This window comes from Prunus persica, chromosome G6, assembly GCF_000346465.2.
Source record: "Prunus persica cultivar Lovell chromosome G6, Prunus_persica_NCBIv2, whole genome shotgun sequence".
Lineage (NCBI taxonomy): Eukaryota > Viridiplantae > Streptophyta > Magnoliopsida > Rosales > Rosaceae > Prunus > Prunus persica.
Window position 1 is genome coordinate 11641511 of NC_034014.1, and position 20819 is coordinate 11662329.

General features: G+C 39.4%; 1 protein-coding gene across 2 annotated transcripts; it reads right to left on the reverse strand.

Moving 5' to 3' along the window:
- On the reverse strand, window positions 7463-12513 carry LOC18775094 (receptor-like kinase TMK3). 2 transcript variants are annotated; one of them, XM_020566365.1, is made up of 3 exons: window positions 9570-12513; window positions 7836-8359; window positions 7463-7667 (listed from the first exon to the last, which is right to left on the reverse strand). In XM_020566365.1, exons 1-2 carry the CDS (start codon window positions 11983-11985, stop codon window positions 7851-7853), a joined length of 2925 nt encoding a protein of 974 aa, XP_020421954.1. In that variant the 5' UTR covers window positions 11986-12513; the 3' UTR covers window positions 7463-7667; window positions 7836-7850. The 2 variants fall into 2 exon arrangements, with proteins under 2 accessions (XP_020421954.1, XP_020421953.1); XM_020566364.1 differs by having other exon boundaries at window positions 7463-7747.

A 20819-nucleotide genomic window follows, 5' to 3' on the forward strand; every position in this document is an offset into this window, starting at 1 on the left:
TTGGGCTTGCCCAGGCTGGTGGGACCCACCATTTGCCCTGGCTCATTGTTGTGCGATGGAGCTGGAATGGGCTGCCAGGGGGGCCTTTTGCCCAGGTTTGGTGCAGCGATGGACATGCTCTAAGAGCACGTTCGCCCATAATGTCATGGCAAAGGATAAGTTAATGGCAGATTCAAGAATTTTCATTCCACGTGTTTTAAAAAAAATTCTATATAAAATAGACCCATCGAAATGAAACGATAATACTCTCATTCATAGTAATAGATAAAAAGTAGATAAAACCATACAAAATACTCATGTTCATTATCATAGATGTTTATACCGGAAAGAAACGGCCTATGACCACCGAACACGTGGACAGGATCGACACTGATCACAAAGTTCCTTCGGCATGCTCCCTACCGAAGCCACTTATCTTGGCTCTTTTACCATCGAGCACGTGTCATGCTCAGCTTCCATGTCAACAGTCCCACATCGAAAATATGAGCACAATGCACACCTTCCAAGGCCTATATAAGGAGACCCATGGAAGTCGGCTAACCTTCCTACCGAACGGAAACCTTCTCACCGAAGTCGAACGAAGAAGCACTCTCTCTAAGCCTCGATCTTCTTGAAGAGCACCGGGCACATGCCAACCTTCGGAATGAAGCCTACAAGCAGCGTGTCTCTCGGTATTACGACTCCAGGGTCAGACACCGCTCATTCCGAATCGGAGACTGGGTCATGCGGAAAGTATCCCTAGCAACCAAGGATGCCACGGAAGGAACCCTCGGACCTTCCTGGGAAAGACCCTATGAGATCATCGGTATCCTTCGATCGGGAACCTACCGCCTAAAGGACTCCAACGGCAAGACCCTCGGTCATCCTTGGAACGTGGAACATCTCAAGTACTATTTCAAGTAACCTAGCCTACGGCAGGACAAAGTTGTAACCTAGCCTACGGTAGGACAAATTGTAAATGCCTTTCGGCAGAGATTAATAGAAAGCCTTCGGCACTATTACTTCAGAACCTCTTGTTAAAATTACTCTACTAGCCTACGACTGCCAATATAGGCAAGATAACGTTCTACGGCATCTTTATTAGCCTACGGCAATAAATATTTTCAAAATTGTTACCCTACAGATTCCATCGGAACTCCTCAAATTTCGAAGTGTCCCTTTAACGTTATAAATCCTATACGGAACCTTTTGGCAATAAGTACGATCGGCAATTGAAACAAAATTAGATTGAACAACAGTAGAGAAAAATATGCATTCGAATTAAAGATGCCCTCGGCATCAAGGTGTTCGGTACGTACAAATAAAAAAAAAACTAATAGTTATTACAAATAACAAGGCCCTCAGGCTTCATCCGCGGCAGCGGCCTCGGCAGATCCGGAGCCTTCGGCGGCGTCCTCCCCCTAGTACTCTTCAATCATCTCCTCAGTCATCCCTTCCGGTAGAGGAGGAGGATCGGAGATGAAGTTCAGGTTCAGCTTCTGCCCAGGGTTGTACCATTTGAATCGGTACAACAGGTCCGCCATCTCCGAGCCCACCTCCTTATCCAGAAGGACAGTGAACTCTTCAGACGCACGGTACCCCTGGATAGCCTACCGAACGGCAGCCTCGATCTCCGCAGCTTTGGCCTTTTCTGATTCCACCAAGGCCACCTGCACCGCAGCCTTCGCCCGTTCCTACTCCTCCAAAGCCGCCTGCACCGCGTCTTTGGAAGCCTCGGCATCCTTCGTTGCCTCCAGCGCCGCCTCCAGGAGCCCCTTCATCTCCTCCACCTGCCGTTCGGCAGATTCTTTCTCCTTGACCAGGTGGGCGTGCTCCTGGAGCGCTTTGCCAGCCTCGGCAACCTTGGACCTGCCGTCCTTGTACGCCTTCTTGGCGCGCTCGGCAGCAGCGATGGCCCGCTTGACGCAGAGCCACATGTCCATGGATGTCTGCACAAAACAAAGAAGGTCAGAAGCATGCCCCACTTTAAACAAATAAAAGGACGAAAGAAGAAATACAATCTTACCGAGGCCTGAAGCCGGAAGGCGCGTCCCGCCTCCTCCCGAAGAAACTTCTTCGGCAGTTCGTCGATCTCCGGCAGCTCCATCTGTGAGCTGAGGATCATATGGTTGACGAATTGGACGGTTTTCGCCGGGCAGGCGATGGTGACAGCCTCGGAAGGACCGTCCTCGTCCTCCACCGCAAGGACGGCCCTGGGAACCTCCGATTGGCGAGGGCGCTTGGGGACCAGCTCGGCCTCCAGATCGACAGTCTCCGGTCGCTTGCCGGCGACCTTGGAGGTGGCAGCCTCGGCGTCCCAATGCCTCGGCGCAGCGGCTTCATCGGCAGTGCGCCTCGGAACAGCCTCGGCATCAAGCTGCCGAAGGCGATCCGCGAGGGTCTGGTCCTCCGGATCCGGCACCGGCTGCCGAACGGAAGCTGCCTCGGGTTGTTTTTTCTTCTTCTTGCCCTCCAGGCCCATCATCAGGCGCCTCCTGGAGGACTCGTTCATCTTTTTCGCCTCGGCAACCTTCCTAGCGTCCGTCACTGGCCAAAAATATTCGGTCAGTCGGCAAGCAAAGGCAATAAGCGAAAAAAAAAGAAAAAAAAAGGAAAGATTTACTTACTCTCGGCAGGGTCGACGAGGCCGGCTCTGATGAGATTGTCGGTGAAGAGGAAGCGCGGGTAAACTCGCTCGGCAGCAGGTACTCTCCACCTCACTCTGTCAAGCTGCCGGATCTCACTCGGCCTGGGGCTCGGCTGCTTGAGTTTACCTGTCATACCGAAGGGAAATTAATAAATTAAAACAAGGAAGAGAGAAGAGAAGCCAGCTTACCGATCGGTAGTTCGAAAACCTACCGGCAATCTGGAATGTCGTGGGGACCAGGAAGCTAAGGGGTGTTCCCGATGGCGATTCTCAATCACCGGAGAGCAGCACCCACCGATTCCTCCACGACTTCTGAGAAGTCGGTACCGAGCTGATGAAATGCCCCCGCTCGGAAGCCTTCAGGCAGTTCGCCTGAACCCAGCCGCCGTGATCGGCGCTCTTGGACTTGGTGATGCTGTAGAGGTACGAGAACTGCTCGTAGGAAGGCTCCCCCTCCTCGGCAATCCCGAACGCAGCGATCACCCCCATCAAGGCCACCCAAAAGTTGGGGTTGTACTGGCCGGGAGCATACCCGATCTGGGCAAGGATCTTCTGCACTGCAGGTTGCAACGGCAACCGAACCCCTTGCAGAAGAACGTCGGTGAAGAAGGTCACTTCACCGTTCGCTGGGTCGCTGAGGGATTCGACAGGGCTCGGTATCCTCATCCTCACCGAGTCCGGAATAAGGTACTCGGCCCTAATCTTCTCCAACTCCCGTTCGATGATCTTGTTGGGCTCCAGGCAGTCGACCCCGAACAGAGTCTTCTGGGGCACACCCACCGGTACCCTAGGCGGCCCTCGGTGGACGATGGTTACCCTCGACCGTGAGGGACCGGCAGTGCCCTCACTACGACCTGAGGTGGAGGCCTCAGGCTGGTGCTCGAACGGCCCGACACCGGTACCGTCCTCGTACACCGCGGCCAAGGGTAACGGTTGCCCCGTCATCAGCCCCTTACCGATGCCATGGGTGGGAATGGAGTTCACCTCCTCACCGAATAATTCGAGATCGGTGTCTTCTCCACCCTCAGCATCGAGGCTTACAGCCCCGCTGGATGTACCCCAGCCCGAGGACAACTCCCCATCGAAAGCGTTGGGCTCACTGCCGAACGGCGACTCGCTATCGGACATCTACAAAACAGAGAAAGGGAAGCTAAGGCCCCTGCCACAAACTAGCCTACCGATACCTATGTCGCTACCTATGGCCACTAGACTACCGAAGGAAAATTCTACTTAACGATCAACTAGCCTATGCCATGGAAAGACATATTACATAAAGAAAGAATATTCAGAGGGTACGGAACGGTAGCTTACCTTAAGTAGTGTGGGATGATTGGGTTGCCGTTCAGTCTCGTTGGAAATCGCCCTGTGTGCCGAGAACTGCTGTGAAAAATCGCCTTGGTTACCGTTCACTCTCTTCGGAAATCGCCTGCGCAGAGCTCTCGCGTCAAACTCACAAATGCAAAGTGAGCCTAACACCCGGAGCCACCTCTATTTATAGGGAGCGAGGTGTAACGGTACGCCTCGGAAGACTAAACGGCTCATCAATGCGCCGTCAAACGTGCTTTCGCTGGCCACGCGTCACCCGATGAATGGCGCCGCAGACTGCACGCCAAACACAGAAGACGAAGCGCCTCTCTGCCCCTAAACCCACTCAGCATCAACGACCCCTCGAGTCCCAGGCCAATCTCCCCAGAACGAACCTACCGAACGGCAGGTTATCCTCCGAACCGCCATGGAGAACTAAATTCCCTTTCAAAGGACCTTCAGAAGAGAACTTGGGGGACTACTGTTTATACCGGAAAGAAACGGCCTATGACCACCGAACACGTGGACAGGATCGACACTGATCACAGAGTTCCTTCGGCATGCTCCCTACCGAAGCCACCTATCTTGGCTCTTTTACCATCGAGCACGTGTCATGCTCAGCTTCCATGTCAACAGTCCCACATCGGAAATATGAGCACAGTGCACACCTCCCAAGGCCTATATAAGGAGACCCATATCCCCAAAAGGAAGGGATCAGAACTAACGGTACGCTATCGATTGATCTGTCAGTTAACTTTACTAAATCCGTACTTACTTAAGCATCAGAGAGCCTTCGGCCAGTACCGCACCGGTACCCCAAGGATTTACCGAACGTGTCCTTTTGTAGGTACTTATCCCTTCCGAAGACAGTCACCTACCGAGGACAGTCACCTACCGAAGGAATAATTTAACTAAGTTGACGAAATACGTGTTAAACCACTTTTTCGCATCAACAATAGATAACTGCATCAACCTCAACAACAAAAAACACACATTGCAATACACTAGAAATATCTCTAAGAATGTGATAATAAACCAAAAAATTAACGTAATCCTCTTCGCCTCCAAAGGAGTTTCGTCCTACTCGACATAAGAACTAGCATATATTAGTGCAATCCTACTCATTTTAGGGCATTTACGTCATTTTTGAGGTCCGTCATCATTTTGATTTTGGGCTTTATCTCAATTTCTTTTTGGATCTAGCTCTCAAACTTTGGACCCTTATGAGTACTATCTTAGGAGGAGCTTATTCAAGCAAATATTTCTTCAATACGTAAGAGTTAGGTTATTCTTGTAAAACTCTTTGTGAATTGAACATCTAAAGTTTTTTACCTAGATTGACCTTAGTCCCTTTATGCATTCATATCATATATTCCTTACACATCAAATAAGAAAACATGATTTTATGGGATTTTAGTATGAAGTATATATTGACTTAATGAGCCATCATTTTTAGCCTAAATCGTATTTTGCACTAAAACTGATTTTTCATATTTTGATTTGGTGGGAATTTGATTTTCTAGTATTTTTATTTGAATCCGAATGAGGGGTACTTCTTTATTTATATTGTAAACTTAAGTAAATGTCTTTATTCTTTTACTTTCATTTATTTTATATTACTCCATTTACTTAAATGTTGAAAGTGGAAATAATGTAATCTGCCTGTTGTACTAGTGTGCTGCGCCCTCTTAAGCATTCTATCAAGCAATTTGTGGGCAATTTGCAGGTGTTAACATCTTCGCCTCCAATAGTGGATCCAAGCTTTCAGGGGTCAATTGACCCCTCTTGCCCCTATGTGAATCTGCCCCTGAGGATAAGGGCAGATACTATTCACATGAATAGTGCATGCCCTAGCTTTTTTTTTTTTTTTTTTTTTTTTGCTTTTCCACTCATTGCCATGGCAACCCAATGACAATTACTATTCACATGGGATTAATTTTATTTTTATGTATGAGATTAATAATTTAAAAAAATTACTAGATATGTATAATAAAAAAAATTATGAATTTTTTGGTAAATTGTTCAGAATTTTTTTTAAAAAATTTCTTCATTGACGTCAATGCCCTCAAATAATAGATTGAGTTGTTCTTACTTTTGGGCCTGCCCAGTCTTCGTAGAGCCCACCATTTGCCCAGGCTGGATTTGTGCAGTGGAGCGGGTTTCTTCAATATGGGGGCCTTTTGCCCAAGCTGGACTCAGCGATGAAAGTGCTCTAAGGGTGTGCAATTGGTGTGATTTTTGCTACATAAAAATTTAAAGTGCTTCTTGGTCACCTTCAGAAAAAAGTGTTTTTCTAGAAAGCATTTTGAATTTTAATAAATTTTTTTGATATTTTTCTAATAGAAGCACTTCTAGAAAAAAAAACCCTTATGAGTGCTTTTTACCGAAACAGTCGCATACCAAAATTGCTGTAATGTTAATTCGTGGTGGTTGTGATTACAGGGCGCGGGGGGTTGGTGCCACCAGCAAGGTCTGTGTGGTTATTTTCGTATTGAAAGTTTGGGCTGATTGGGGAATTAAAGCAAACAAGAAACTGCAGCAATAAATACCAAGCAAAAATATTAATCATGAGACTGGAAAGTGGACCTTCCCAGCTGCTGCCCATTTCTGTGCATGCCACCCAACTCAGGGGTTGAAAATTCAAGGCGTTTCCTATATATAGAACAACCAGCCAGCTATTCAATTTCTGTGGTCAGTGGTTTGGTATCTCACTATTAGATGACATATTTGATTTCGACCATTGTCGATGACCGTAACACCTACACCTTGACACCTTGACACGTGATGTTATTAATGAATATATATACTTCTTTATACGACATTTTAAATTATAAATTTATCGTTTATTTCTTGATACGACATTATAAAGTATAAATTTATCGCCTAGGGTAGGAATAACACTAAGTGAACGTGTTATAGTACTGTAATAATTTTTCCTTAATTTCTACCATAATACCTTTTTAATATATCATTTTTATAAATAAATATATAAAACTTAAATTATTAAAGTGTGAAACCATGATTCATCTGTTGTCTAACAAGTGCATTGTTTCTTCTTTTGATATTTCAAAACCGTTGTAAACAAAAAAAATTACTCTAAACTGATCAGCATTTGAACGAGTTGAGCGCTTTGTATGAGTTGCCTTTGTTCAAAAGAGTTTTTATCAGCAACACCTGTGTTCAATAGCAGAGAAGAAAATTCATTCAATCGCTTAAACAAAAGGATGAAATTGAAATTTTACAAAGCTATTAGGGTGACTACATCAATTAATAAAAAAAAACTATTCGATTTGCTCATGAACGTCTAATGAACAAGGACAAAAAAAAAAAACAGCACGTTTTGGGGCTTCTACAGGTTCTTTAAATGATGATGTTGATTATGATTACGTGGTAAATACCTGACTTCTGAAGAAGTAAATTTCCCACTTAAAAATTCCCGGAAAAATTGCCAGAACACGATCGGAGTTTAGGTAGGAAGGTTAAAATTGCTGAACCGTCTAGCTCTGCCCTCATTTTGCAACAAGCAAGAAGTAAGAACAATATATGCGCTTGTGTGTGCATAGATAATATAGTGAGATTCTTTAAAATGAGAATGCAAGGAATTCTTTACAAAGTAACATGTATATAAAGTGAAAACACATCCATAGGTCATGATATAACAAACAAATTTTTTGAATCAACTATGCTCTATCTACATTGATGTGCCAGAGAATTCTTACAGCTCAGGTAACAAATCCTGAAAATACAGATGAAGCGTCTGTGAGTAGTAGATTGGCTTGTATGCACGAACAAAAGGGAAATCCTTAATATCATATCCTATATGGTAGAAAATAGATCTATTGAGAAAAATAAGCCATTTATTTGAGGATAATGTAACAATAGCCAATAGTTTCTCTCGACTTACCAATTATAGCTTTCCTCATCGACCATCAGCAGAAGTAAAGGACTCTGCAAATCCATTAGGCCTTGCAGGAATACTGCTTTTGCTGTCCTCAAGGCTAGTATAGCTGATCCCTCTGCTTTCTGCTTCCTGCCAAACCTTTAACATTTGAGGCAGAGGTTGGTTGTAATCAATCCCAGAGAGACAATCTGATTCGTCTTCAACTGGTTTCCACTTTTCAACAAGTAGGGACAACACGTTCACTGCATGGCCCATATCAGGCCGATGGCTTGGTTCCCTCGCTGTGCAATGGCCAGCCAGTTCAGTTATTATGGAGATGCTCTCAAAAGTCTCTTCATTAACTTCAAGCGCTGGATCGATTGCAGCCATAAGTTTCTCCTTGCTTGACTTGATCCGCCAAAACCACTCAGCCAAGTATCGGCTTTCCTCTGGCCGGTTCTCATCAAGTGCCATTAATCCAGTCAAAAGTTCCATTAGCACCACCCCAAAGCTGAACACATCTACCTTTGTTGTGATTTTCCCCATTACTGAAACCAATTATCATGACTTGGTAAGATATTTGGGCAGATCAGATGTACAGGTAGATAACAAGTTGAATACTTTAGAAAATTGAAACATAAGTAGAGTATCCCATAAATTCCCACCAGTTGTGTTCAAGGAAACTACTGGTAGTTTTAACTAAAGTAAGATACAGTAGTCTCATACCAAGTGAACTCTATAGTTATTAATTATAAGTTATATAACATATTCCCGTAATGATAAGAACTATTTATCTGCCCTTTTTTCAACGACATAATAGAAACATCTATTAATATTGCCTTTTGATCTTTGACCGAACACACCTTTATAGAACTAAGAGATATAGTATGGCGTTTGACTTGTAGATTATTCATCACCGTGGGGCTTAATCAGAGGCAGTTTATCTCTCATTGAGGTTAAAAAGTAAAGGAATTTATTGGTATTTACAGCAGCGATAGACATGTTTCACATGTACAGGACAATCCACAAGACGCGTGATTGATGGTATTAAGGCACCAAGCATTTTCATTATCGGAAAATAAGAAGAATAGATATTGCATTTTAAAGCCTTTCTAATTGCAAACAATCTTTCATTATTGCATTTTCATTATCACAAAATAAGAAGAATAGATAAGGGGTTTTCAGATGCAGATTTATTTACTATGGCCGACAATCTTTCTCTTTCAGATGCAAATTCTAAATTACCCTATGGTAACTGAGTTAAAGACAGACCAAGTGTTCTGAGCCAGTTATCAATCTCGTTTTTACTGTAGTGGGAAACAAATTCATTTTTTCCTCATGCATTCCTCAAGTCCAATATTGAAATATTGTAATTCATTTTTGTAGATTTTTTCCACTTTGTGACTACTGTTTCTAGAAGTGCGTGCTCTCCAAAATATGAGACCTAATTCAACCAACTAATTTATAATCATAACTGCTAAGTATTCGCAAATCATAAGAACTTGAAGAACTGTGACAGAAGTATATACCTTATTTTTCTGTTTAAGATAAGAAAGGGTACCTAAGAGTACGAAACATGAAAATTCTAGCTAGACATGAAGTACTGATATTAAGTGAATTTGTAAACCAGATAAGATTTCAATATAATAGTTACATTAGTGTTTTGAGTCTATTCTTTTGCATGCTTTAGCAGATGAACTTATTTCTGAATTTATTGCAATAACAAAATCTGAGAGGGGAATGAAAAGAAAATTTTACCTGCATATTCAGGTGCAAGGTATCCAAATGTCCCTGCAAGCTTAGTGGCAATAGACTTCTCCCCATCAGGAGCAAGTTTCACCAACCCAAAATCCGAAACTTTTGCATGAAAGTTATCATCCAGAAGAATATTAGAAGATTTGAGATCTCGGTGTATGAAGGTCTGGCGGGCTAAATTATGTAGGTACTCCATTGCTCTTGCAACATCCAATACAATTGTGAGTCTCCTTGTCCAAGACAAAGGTTTCAGGTTGAGGCTCTTCCAATGGAAAAGATGCCGGCTAAGAGCACCTTGAGACAAATACTCGTAGACAAGAAGCCTTTCATTGCCTTCGATGGAGTACCCCAAAAGAGAAACCAAGTGCCGATGACGGACCTTGGATAGAACAGCAATTTCTGCCTCAAATTCATCCAATGCTTTGCTACTGATTACCCCACCCTCCATTCTCTTAACAGCTAATTGTGTCCCATCTTCTAGTTCACCCTTGTAAACAGTTCCAAATCCGCCACGGCCTAGCTCATTTTCGGGTGCAAAATTTTTGGTCACCTTTCGAAGAACTTGAACAGAAATGACAAGGTTCCCAGCCTCAATCATATGAGAGTTTTCTGTTCCACCACTGTTGTGACTGACCGTAGTCCTAGTTTTAGTTGACAAGCTTCCAGTGGTGTTACTTGCAACTGCAATCTTATACAAATTTTCTGGATCAGATGGATCTCTTGGGTGAATGACAACAGAAGCAGGAGCCTCCAAGATGTTTTTCCTTTTCTTACAGCAGTATATAGACAGACAAATCAACAGAAAAGCCGCAACACCAACAACTGCAATTCCAGCAACGATAATAACTGGTTTGGGTCTTTTGGAACTTTGGGGTTGAACATCCACTTGGATAGCACCAGATGAATTATGGTCTGGATGAGTAATTGGCGAAGGTGGACTCTGTGATAATGGGGATTTTGGTGGTTTTCCACTACCTGATGATGGACTATCTGATGGAGGTTGCAAACTGTTGCGTGGAGGTGGGCTTCTAGTAGATAAAGGAGGTTGTGCAGTCTGATTAGCAACTAAAAGAGGATTTCCCTCGGCGATGACCTTCAGGCTATCAGGAAATTTTGGCAATGGAGGCTCAATATTGTTTCCACTTATATCCAATAATCTCAACGATTTCAACTCAGTAAAGTTAGTAGGAACTTTACCAATTATGTTGTTTCCTGAAAGTCTTACATTGACCAGAGAATCCAACTTTGCAAGTGCAGGACTCAGGGTACCATTTAACTTGTGCCTAGGCAAATTGATGACAGAAACCTTGGACTCTGGATTGCAACTCAATCCCAACCATCCCCCCTCACAGGGGTTATTACCAGACCACCCAGATGCAAGACTTGATGGATAATTCAAATCACCAAGAAAATCCAGAAGTGCAGTAACTTCTGGGGCACATTGAACCCCAGGATCAGGTTGACAAAATGAATTAGAATTATAAGTAACATTACCAGACTTAAACTTCGGTATTGGACCCATGAGCTGGTTATTTCCCAGGTCCAATTTGTCAAGCTCCATATCAGCCAATGTCTGCGGAATCAGACCAACAAGATGGTTACCATTGAGGTTGAGTTCCTTCAGAGAAGAAAGATCCCCAATGTTCTCTGGGATTGTTCCTGTGAATTGGTTTCCATGCAGCCAAACCTGTGTCAATGATGACATTGATGCAATTACATCAATTGGACCGGTCATGCCACCATCTTGATTATTCAACCACAAAATCTGCACCAAAGACTGTCCGAAATTCAGGGGTATCTCACCAGTTAATTTATTAAAGGAAAGTTGTAGCACCGTGAGAGACGGCAATCCGCCTAAGAATTCAGGCAATGGTCCAACCAAATTACATTCAATCAAGGAAATATTTTGTAATTGAACTGATTTTGCTAACTCATTAGGAAGAGACCATCCAGTAGAGGCATTCAATGGAATGTGATCCAGAGCCAAAACCCTGAGACTGCTAAGTCCATTGAAGAAATCAGAAGGGATTGTATCAAACAGGTTCTGATCCAAATAAGCATATTCCAGTTCAGATAAGCCACTAAAAGTGGGCAATTTCCCATTGAAGTTGTTCCTTTGCAGGCCAAGGTTGTAGAGCTTAGAGAGCTGGTTGAAGTTCTGAGGCAGAGGTCCTTTGAGGCCCATATTCTGAACTTGAATCTGTGTGACTCTGTCCCCACTACAGAACACATGAGGCCATGAAGGAGGGCCACAAGGGTCAAGCCCATTTTCTGGCCAATTGAGAAGCTCTGAATTCTCCAACCCTTTTCTGAAATCATTCAGAATTTTCAGGTCACCAGGGAAAGTGGCACCATAAGCCACCATGAACAGACACAAAACCAGAAAATTGCATAGCCTCCATCTCCACCCTCCCTCCATAGCTACTCCCTCAACTACAGCAACAGCAACAAACCCCAATGCACTCCACAAACCACAAGAATTTCAACACCAATCCCCAAAACAGACTATAATAACCAAAACCAAGATTCAGAAATGCAGAGAAAAAATGAATGGCGAAGAAAACTGAACCTGAAATGCACGTGAGTCACTCCATTTTGTAAGAGTCAGGAAGTTGGGCAAGAAAATGGAAGGCTTTGGGGAAAATGGCAACGCCCCAGACGAGAATTCAAAGCTGAGAAAATGAAGAGAGATAATCTATACTTTTTTGGATGGATTTACCTAATGCTGAACCACGAGGTCCATGACTTTCTCTCTCCCTCTCTCTCTTTCTCTCTCTTTTGCTCGCTTCCTTTAACTCCTTTCTCTGTTCCAGAGTGTTTGTTGTCTGTAATTTCTCTACAGTTGCAACCAGTGAACTGACTCTTTTGCCCGAGATGAGGTTGGCTAAGGTGAGAGTGACAAGTATCATCCACCTGTCAGCAGGGAGTGAAAGAAGAAAGAAAGAAAGAAAGATTTCCTCTTTAATTCCCACAATTGTATATCGCCGTGGGAGGCATGATATTAATAAGTTATTAATAAAATAATATTTAAATAATTATAGTGGGAACAGAAAAGCCAAACAAGTGATTTGTTGTGTCCCATACCGAATTACTGCTCTGATGTCGGCTTCAGGGAGCTCCGTTAATTACGGATTTGGAGATTTCTACACATTCCTTGTTCTTCCTCGGAAGAATTAGAATAATATCTAGGACTAGGAATCCTGGTGTCTCGTATTGCCATCATTGTTTCTTACAATTTTCCACTGGAATAATCTAATTTTTAGGTGGCATTTGATTGGTGGGAAAATGAACTTAGGAATGACAAATCATTTACTTTCTCATTTACAGTAAGTTCATGTTTCAGAATAGGTTTTCTATGAAACTCTCTATTTATCTCGGGTTTCATTTTCATTTCCCATGGGGAAATGAGCAAATTTTGGCTCTTTAAAACTAACTAGAAGCTGCTCTTCAAAATAAATGGGATTTTGACACTAGTTAATTTCATTTAATTTTTTCTTTTTTCAAATTTATTTTAACTTTTATTTTGGAAATTATCAAGTGTCAAAACCTCATTTGCTTTGAGAATGAGCTTCTCCTCAGTTTTAAGGAGTCAACTTTTTTCGAAATGAAAAAAACTTATTACATTGTGTTATGACCCAGTTGCCCTCATTAAAATTAAATAAATCACATAAAGCATTCTTTTTTTTCTAAATTAGGGATATAATTGAAAACTTATACAAATTTTATTTCCTATTCCTACGCAAATCAAATTTGAGCAAGAAAATAAAATGGTATTTATGGTTACTTTTCCAGTATTATTAAACATGAGAAATGAATTTATGAATTTTCATTTCTTATCCTCTCTTGAAAAAGACATAGAAACTGATTCACGCATTTAACCGTGTGTTCTAAAATGGCTTAAAACACTAAAAATTCTTTTGAGAATGTTTGGTGCAGAAACTTAAAAGTGCATATGAATGGTAAAAACAAAAGTGTCTTTTTTTTTCCCTTTGAAAAATCACTTCAATTACTAATTTAAAATTAGATTATATTTTTAACAACATCGTTTTCAACAATAACACTTATGAACAAAAGTATTCTCGAACTGCTTCAACAAGAACTGATAATTATATAGAGGATGTGAGTGGTCGAGTGTTTTAAGCTTATTATGACAGCTCATTAGAACCTTTTGGAAGTTCACATCTTGATGACGATGACGTGGTACAACAAGGGGAAAGTTGCGTCGACGTACGTACACAACTGTCCCTATACTAGTAAGGAAATAACATGAGTTGTAGAATTTGTCTCAAAATTTTTTAGAGTCCTTGCATTGCGTAATTATTAACTAGAAGAGAATTTGTCCCAAATTTTAGCCCCTCTTTCCCTCTTCCTTTCCTTCTGTGAATCCTAAAGAAAAATTTCATAGAGAGGGAGGAGGAGGAAGAAGCGTCATTGTCCCTCCTCTCCCTCCTTTCTTCTCGTCTTTTCCTTTTAGATTAGTGAATAAGTCCACTAGGGCGTTTTGAATATAAAAAAACTCATTGTTGTAGTTTCTTCTAAGCCATAATTATATTGAAGTTCCTCATAAGCTCTTTTAGTCTATGTTCTCAATCAAATCCTACTCTCATAACCCGCTCCCTAACGATGCCCATATTCTTTAAATTTGATATTACATCGTATTTGATGGAGGTTGCTGCAAGTCACCCAATTATTTTTTGGCAAAGGTGTTGTTTTCGTTTATTTGTTCTCTCTCTTTTGCTCGCTTCCTTTAACCCTAAACCCTAAACCCAATCTGTTATGGATGCGGTGGTGGGTGTGGCCACGACGGCGCTTCTTCAGGTGGTGATGGTAGGGTTCATTTAGGCTCATGAGTTGATTTAGGGTTTGGTTATGTTGGGTTTGTGGGCTTTGTTTGGGTTTATAACTAATTGTGGTGATGTGGGCTAGTAGTTTTAGTGCGACTTTTGTCCACGTTAGTTTTGCTTTTAGCATGTTAGTTTGTTGCTCTATTGAGATTGATAGTTTAGATATCTTTAATTATATCGTTAAAGTTTATCTAATGAAATTTTTATTTGATAAAAAAATAAAAAACTTGAAGAGAAAGATATTGAATGTTGTGAATAAGTGAATGAATAGGTCAAGCAGACCAACTAAACCAATTATAAGTATTACTAGTTTCTTTATCAAAGAATCTGCTACCATATTAGCTTTCCGATATACATATTGAAACGAGACTTGAGTAGATTCTCAATTTTTATGATGATGTTGTTGTTGTTAGCCTTTATGTCTTGTTTTAGTTTTAGGTTTTTTTGCACCCTAATTTCTTTTTCCTCATCGTTTTTTTTATCATCTTAAAATTGGTTTGTTGTGATGGTGTTGTGTAATGGTTTTTGATTTGCAGGTCAATTTGTTAGAGTATTGAGATCGCCTCTCGCATCCAAGTTCAAATTTCACTTTCTGTAAATTATATTAATTTAGAGTAGTTTAGACAATCACTTGTATCAAAACTTTTATGCCTAATCTTTAATTTTATGCTCTCTAAACAAAGCCATAAATGTTCTAAATCTTTCATAATCCCCTTAAACATAATCTTAACTAATACACCTGAATAAACTCCCATCAACACTAAAAAAAATTACTTAAAAAACAATCAGAAAATTAAAAAGAATAAAAAAGCTTGCGTGACTGAAGAGTTTGGAAGAATTATCAAGAATCAGAAAGTAATTGATTACTGTAGGAAGAGTGGGTAACATGCTCCATCTCTGGACATAAAAGCAAAAGGCATGTAGTTGTAAGATACAATAGTAATATTCATTTGATCTTAGTGGGATAGATTTGTCATTTGGTTAACAAGCATGGAGGACACAGCATATTTAAAAGAGTTAACATTCTTACTATGTTTTCCCCTTTCTTGCTCACGCTTTGTTTCTGTATTAAGAAATCATATCCCAAAAAAGGGCATTTGTGGGGACTGGAGATGGATTTCTTTTGCTTGGGCAAGCCATCCCTCAAGTTATTACTTTTTGACCGTTTCAACAGGGGCCCTAAACACTAATTAGAGCAAGTAATTACGGTGTAATATTAGATTATGACTACGTGGTATAATTTGTTCAAGTGTTATAATATAAATAAATATTTATTGAGACTAGACCTTCAAAATAAAAAATTTTAATTTTGTCGCCCACTCAAATTATAATACGTGAACAAATTATATTATATAGCTATATTTCAATGCTATACAACAATTTCTGAACTTGCAGGGATATATCTTGCCCTGATCTCAAGGCAAGCCCAATGTACAATATTCTAGCCAACAGTAAGAGTTGCTTGCCATAATGAGGTCATAGATGCTTATCAGACTGAAACACATTCGTGGACATTTCCCCTACAGATGGCACATGCATCTACAAGGAGTTCGAGTTCAATTTTGCTTCCATTTTGGAAGATCATAAATTCATCGGTTTAAAATATCTAAAATTTATGGTTTATTTGTAGGTTCTAAAATGGGCAAAATAGATTTTGAAACGAAGTTTTTTTTTTTTTTACATAAAAAGCAAGAGGTTTGTAATTTAAGTGGTTAAGAGTAGTTAATTTTGCATATCATATTTTATATTCAAATCACTCCTCTCCTGATATCGATCGTATGAAAAAGAAATTAAAGAAAAAAAATGTAGTGACTCAAAAAAAAAAAAAATTTGAAAAAAGTTATGGCATGAAAATAAATAGGACAAAATTTTGGTTTAGGCTAGGGCTACATTTACCAGAGTTATGGCTGATTTTTAGACAGATCGAATGTAACATCTCATATCGACCAACAGAGAGTGGGTGATGTGCCTTATATGTGCATGCTTACCTCCATCTAGCACGAGACCTTTTGGGAGCTCATTGACTTCGGAGTCATGGAGACTTCGAAGTTAAGCGAGTTTGGGCTAGAGTAATTCCAGGATGGGTGACCCACTGAGAAATTGCTCGTGAGCTCCCAGAAATAAAATCGTGAGAGTAAGGAGGGGCCCAAAGCGGACAATATCGTGCTACGGCAGAACCGATCCGGAGTGTGACATCGTATAGGACTTAAGGGATTTCAATTCCAATTCAAAAAAATTCATAATGAAAATCCTATTCCAATTTCATTAAAAAAAATTTTAGGAATTTCAATATCCATTCCAATTAGGAAAACTCGGAACTTGTATATTTCAGAATTTTTTGGAAAATTTTGGAAACTAGTTCAAAATTTTAAACATGCACAACCATACTGAACACTTGAAAACTCTTATATTCTCTAGTACTTGGATGTTGTTATCCCTTATGGAATGACTTGTCTATGTATATTGGTCATTAAATTATATTTAGCTCAACATGAACTTAAATTGTATGAATTCTAAGCTTGAAATCCCAATATATTTTGGAATTCTGAATTTTTTGAAATTTCGAGATACTTTCCAATTCCAATCCAACTTTTTTTGGAATTTTCGGATATCAGAGTTAATTTGGAGTTGCCAAAATTGGAAATTTTCGAATCGTATTGGCCGGAAACCCGAGTTTTTAAATTAGCTCACTATATCAAAAGAATAGAACAATTTACTTGTTTTGCCTCAAAAGCATAGCCGGCCCTGGCCCAGGGTGACCAGGGCCACAGCCCAGGGCCTATAACATAGGGAGGCACAATTTTTTTTTTAGCATATATATATATATATAATAAAATAAAATAAAAAGAAACTAAACAGACGCTTAACGTTAGTCTTGTGTGTTCGAAATCACAAATTTACCCCCCCTCGAACCATGATATAAGCAGGGTGTCAATACAAATCAAAATACTGTAGGTTATTATTATTATTTTTTTCGTTAATTGAGTACACTGAGAAGGGCGGTGAGTGGAGAGGTTGATTGTTGAAACAATATACCAATCCATTTTTATCCTTCATATAATACTTTAGGTTATAAGTAGATCAATTAGTTTAATTTGTATGTGTCCTTACCAGCCCCCTTTCCTCACCCTCCCCTACCTCACCCCACGTAATCCTCCCCCTCAAATTTTGGTGGAGAAGGGTGTGGTTTTTCAGTTTATGTTTTAATTTTTTATTTTAACAATAAAACATGTGTTAATTTTAAACAATTTTTCTAATAAAAAAAATAAATAAATAAACATTTACATCGGTGATGTGTTATGCCTTAAACGGTTAAATTATTTAAATAGTTTAGATATTGTGAAATGTGGGTAAATGCACGAGAGCTATATGTAGAGGCTCGGATCCATATTTCAATACCATACAACAATTTCTGAACTTGCAGGGATATATCTTGCCTTGATCTCAAGGCAAGCCTAATGTACAATATTCTAGCCAACAGTAAGTGTGGCTTGCCACACTAAGGCCATGTCCTTAGTATAGATGCTTATCAGACCGAAACACATTTGTGGACATTTTACTTATACAGCAATGGCGGACTTAGGAATTTTTATAAGGATAGGCTAAATTTTATTTTTTACAGGAGATATATTATAAGCCTTTTTTCTCTTGAAACAAAAATATAAATAAAATTTTATAAATCAAACAAGGCCACATTACGAGCAAATATAACACAAAGTTCAATATAAATAAATATCAAATCAAACACATTGTTCAACTTACTTGAGATCAGAGTTGAGTAAGTTCCCCAAGAATTGAAGTATCAACATCAAATGCAGAAGGTGTATCATTGTTATCGTTACCACTTTTTTGGAAGAATGAATAAAATTGTCCTCTCTTTGTTGGTCTATTATCATTACGTGACATAATATCCGAACAATATATACTAGACACCAAAAATCATATATACTAATTAATAATTCAAGTTGTAAAAATAAAACATATATAACAATCGCCAAAAGTTTTCACCCAAATCCTAAATCATAAAAACTTAACAACAACAATTAAAATTGAAAATTAAATATAAAAAGAGAAAAACTTACAAGGATTGAAGAACCCACTGAAGATAGGTTGGTACAATTTTTTAGAGGGGGAGAGCTATTTCTTATAGGCTTTGAAGGTTCAAATATAGCGTTTTGGGTGGCTAGAAGAAAAATTCTGATGTTTGCTTCTAATCAAATTTATATTGGTTATGGATTGTATGTTTACTATTTCTTATGTGCTTCAGGAGTGGGCTTATTTCTATATAGAGAGGTGGGTTTATTTTAAATAGAGGGCTAGATTATTATTTACTTAACCTATATTTGGCTTAAACCACTAAGACTACAAAAAAAAAAAAAAAAAATTTCAACATTGGGCTGGAACCCACTCCAGCCCAAGTGTAGATCCGCCCTTGCCTACACATGGCACATGCATCTACGAAGAGTTTGAGTTCAATTTTGCTTCCATTTTGGAAGATCATAAATTCATCGGTCTAAAATATCTAAAATGTAGGGCTTATTTGTAGGTCCCAAAATGGGGCAAAAAAACAAAGTTTTTTTTTTTAAAATTTATTTATTTATAGAAAAAGCAAGGGGCTTATCATCAAGTGGTAAGAGCAATTATTTTTGCATTTGAAGTCCTGTATTCGAATCACTCCTAAGAAATTAAAGGAAAAAAATGTAGTGACTCAAAAAAATATGAAAAAAGTTATGGCATGAAAATAAATAGGACAAAATTTTGGTTTAGGCTAGGGCTACGCTTACCAGAGTTAGGGCTGATTTTCAGAAGGATCAAATAGGGATGTAATATTAATACAACAGAACATGGCTCGGGTATATGTACACATGGTAGGAACAGAAGTGACAATGAGTGGAAAGGGATTTGCGTCTTGTAAGTATCTGCATTAACCTATTCAGTTTCCATTTGCAGACAAAAACATGTGCCTCACGACTTGATGCTCTCGTCCATTAGCTTATCAAAGTTTTGTCAATACAGGCCCGCCTATAATACTAACATCTTAGTTTGTTAAAAAAACAACAACAACAAAAAAAACAGGATGGCAAAAATATCAGTAGACACATCTCAGAAGTCGACTTGCCTTCAGGAGCCTCTTTTAAATGGAGGTATTTGAAGGAACGGATTTGAATTTGACAACAATGTTAAATTTGTTATAAAATTTTAAATTATAGGTATCTGAATGACAAGATGTAATATATTTGGAATCCATTTATTTTCTTCATTTCCTTATTCAAATCTTGACGTACATGAATTATACTAACGTAATTTTATAATTTAACCCTGTAATATAATCTAAATACTTAAATTTTGAAGTCATCCCATCCAAAATGGAGCCTTAAGATTTAATAAAATATCAAGCTTCAGTTCAGAATAGGACATGGACCAATAAAGACTGCCGACAAATATCATTGGTTTTGCTTTCATTCTAAAAGCAGAAGTCCTAGTCCTGGAAGATTAGGATGCCACTTTAAAATGCAAACGTGCCCCTTGACTGTTGCTGGAGCAGACTCATTTATCTTCTACTTCTAGGTTCATTTCTCAAATTTAATTTAAAGATGTGAGATTAACAAGTATCAAGATAGAATTTCACCACAATTTGAAGAGAGATCAGAGAGAAAATTGTAGGGTAGGAGAGAGAGTAAACATAAATGAGGTTGAAATTCACACAAATTCCTAATTTTAGTTGTCCATTCAAATTCTAATATTTTGACTTATCAAATTGTCGGTAGTTTCATTCAAATCCATATCCACTTTATAAACCTGGACCCAAACATGCCCAAATCCAAATCCACCTAAACAAATGGGCCCAAAGGATTTGATAATTCGAAGTGTGTAGCGTAACTGAGTCACTCTATAGGAGTCGTTCTATGGTGATGGTGTCATAAATGCGGACTTTCATATTAGCCACATGATTCATCTAAATAGTAACTTCACTTAAGTTTAATGAAAGGATCATGTGGTTAATATGAAGGTCCACATGAGGAGTCCATATATGACACCCTCACTATAGAATTTCGTCATTCTGTAGTGAGGGCCTAATATATGGCATTTAGGTGAAGTCCTATCTCTTAACTGTTGGATCAAATTGGTTAATCTGATCTAACGATTAAGAGATAAGGCCTCACCTAAGGGTCATATGTAAGGCCCTCACTATAGAATTCTTGGTGGCTCCTAAGTATTAACTGAAGTGTGAATTTTTATCTTCTGCTCCAGCCATGCCAAGTTTCAGTTTTTTTTTTTTTTTTTTTTACTTAAAAAAAAAATTGTGTATGAACGTAGGCGTACTCTGCAAGATAACAGGGCCTTCATCTCTAATTGGGGATGCTCATACAGAAACATTGAAGCAATAAGCAATACTCAATCAAATTTA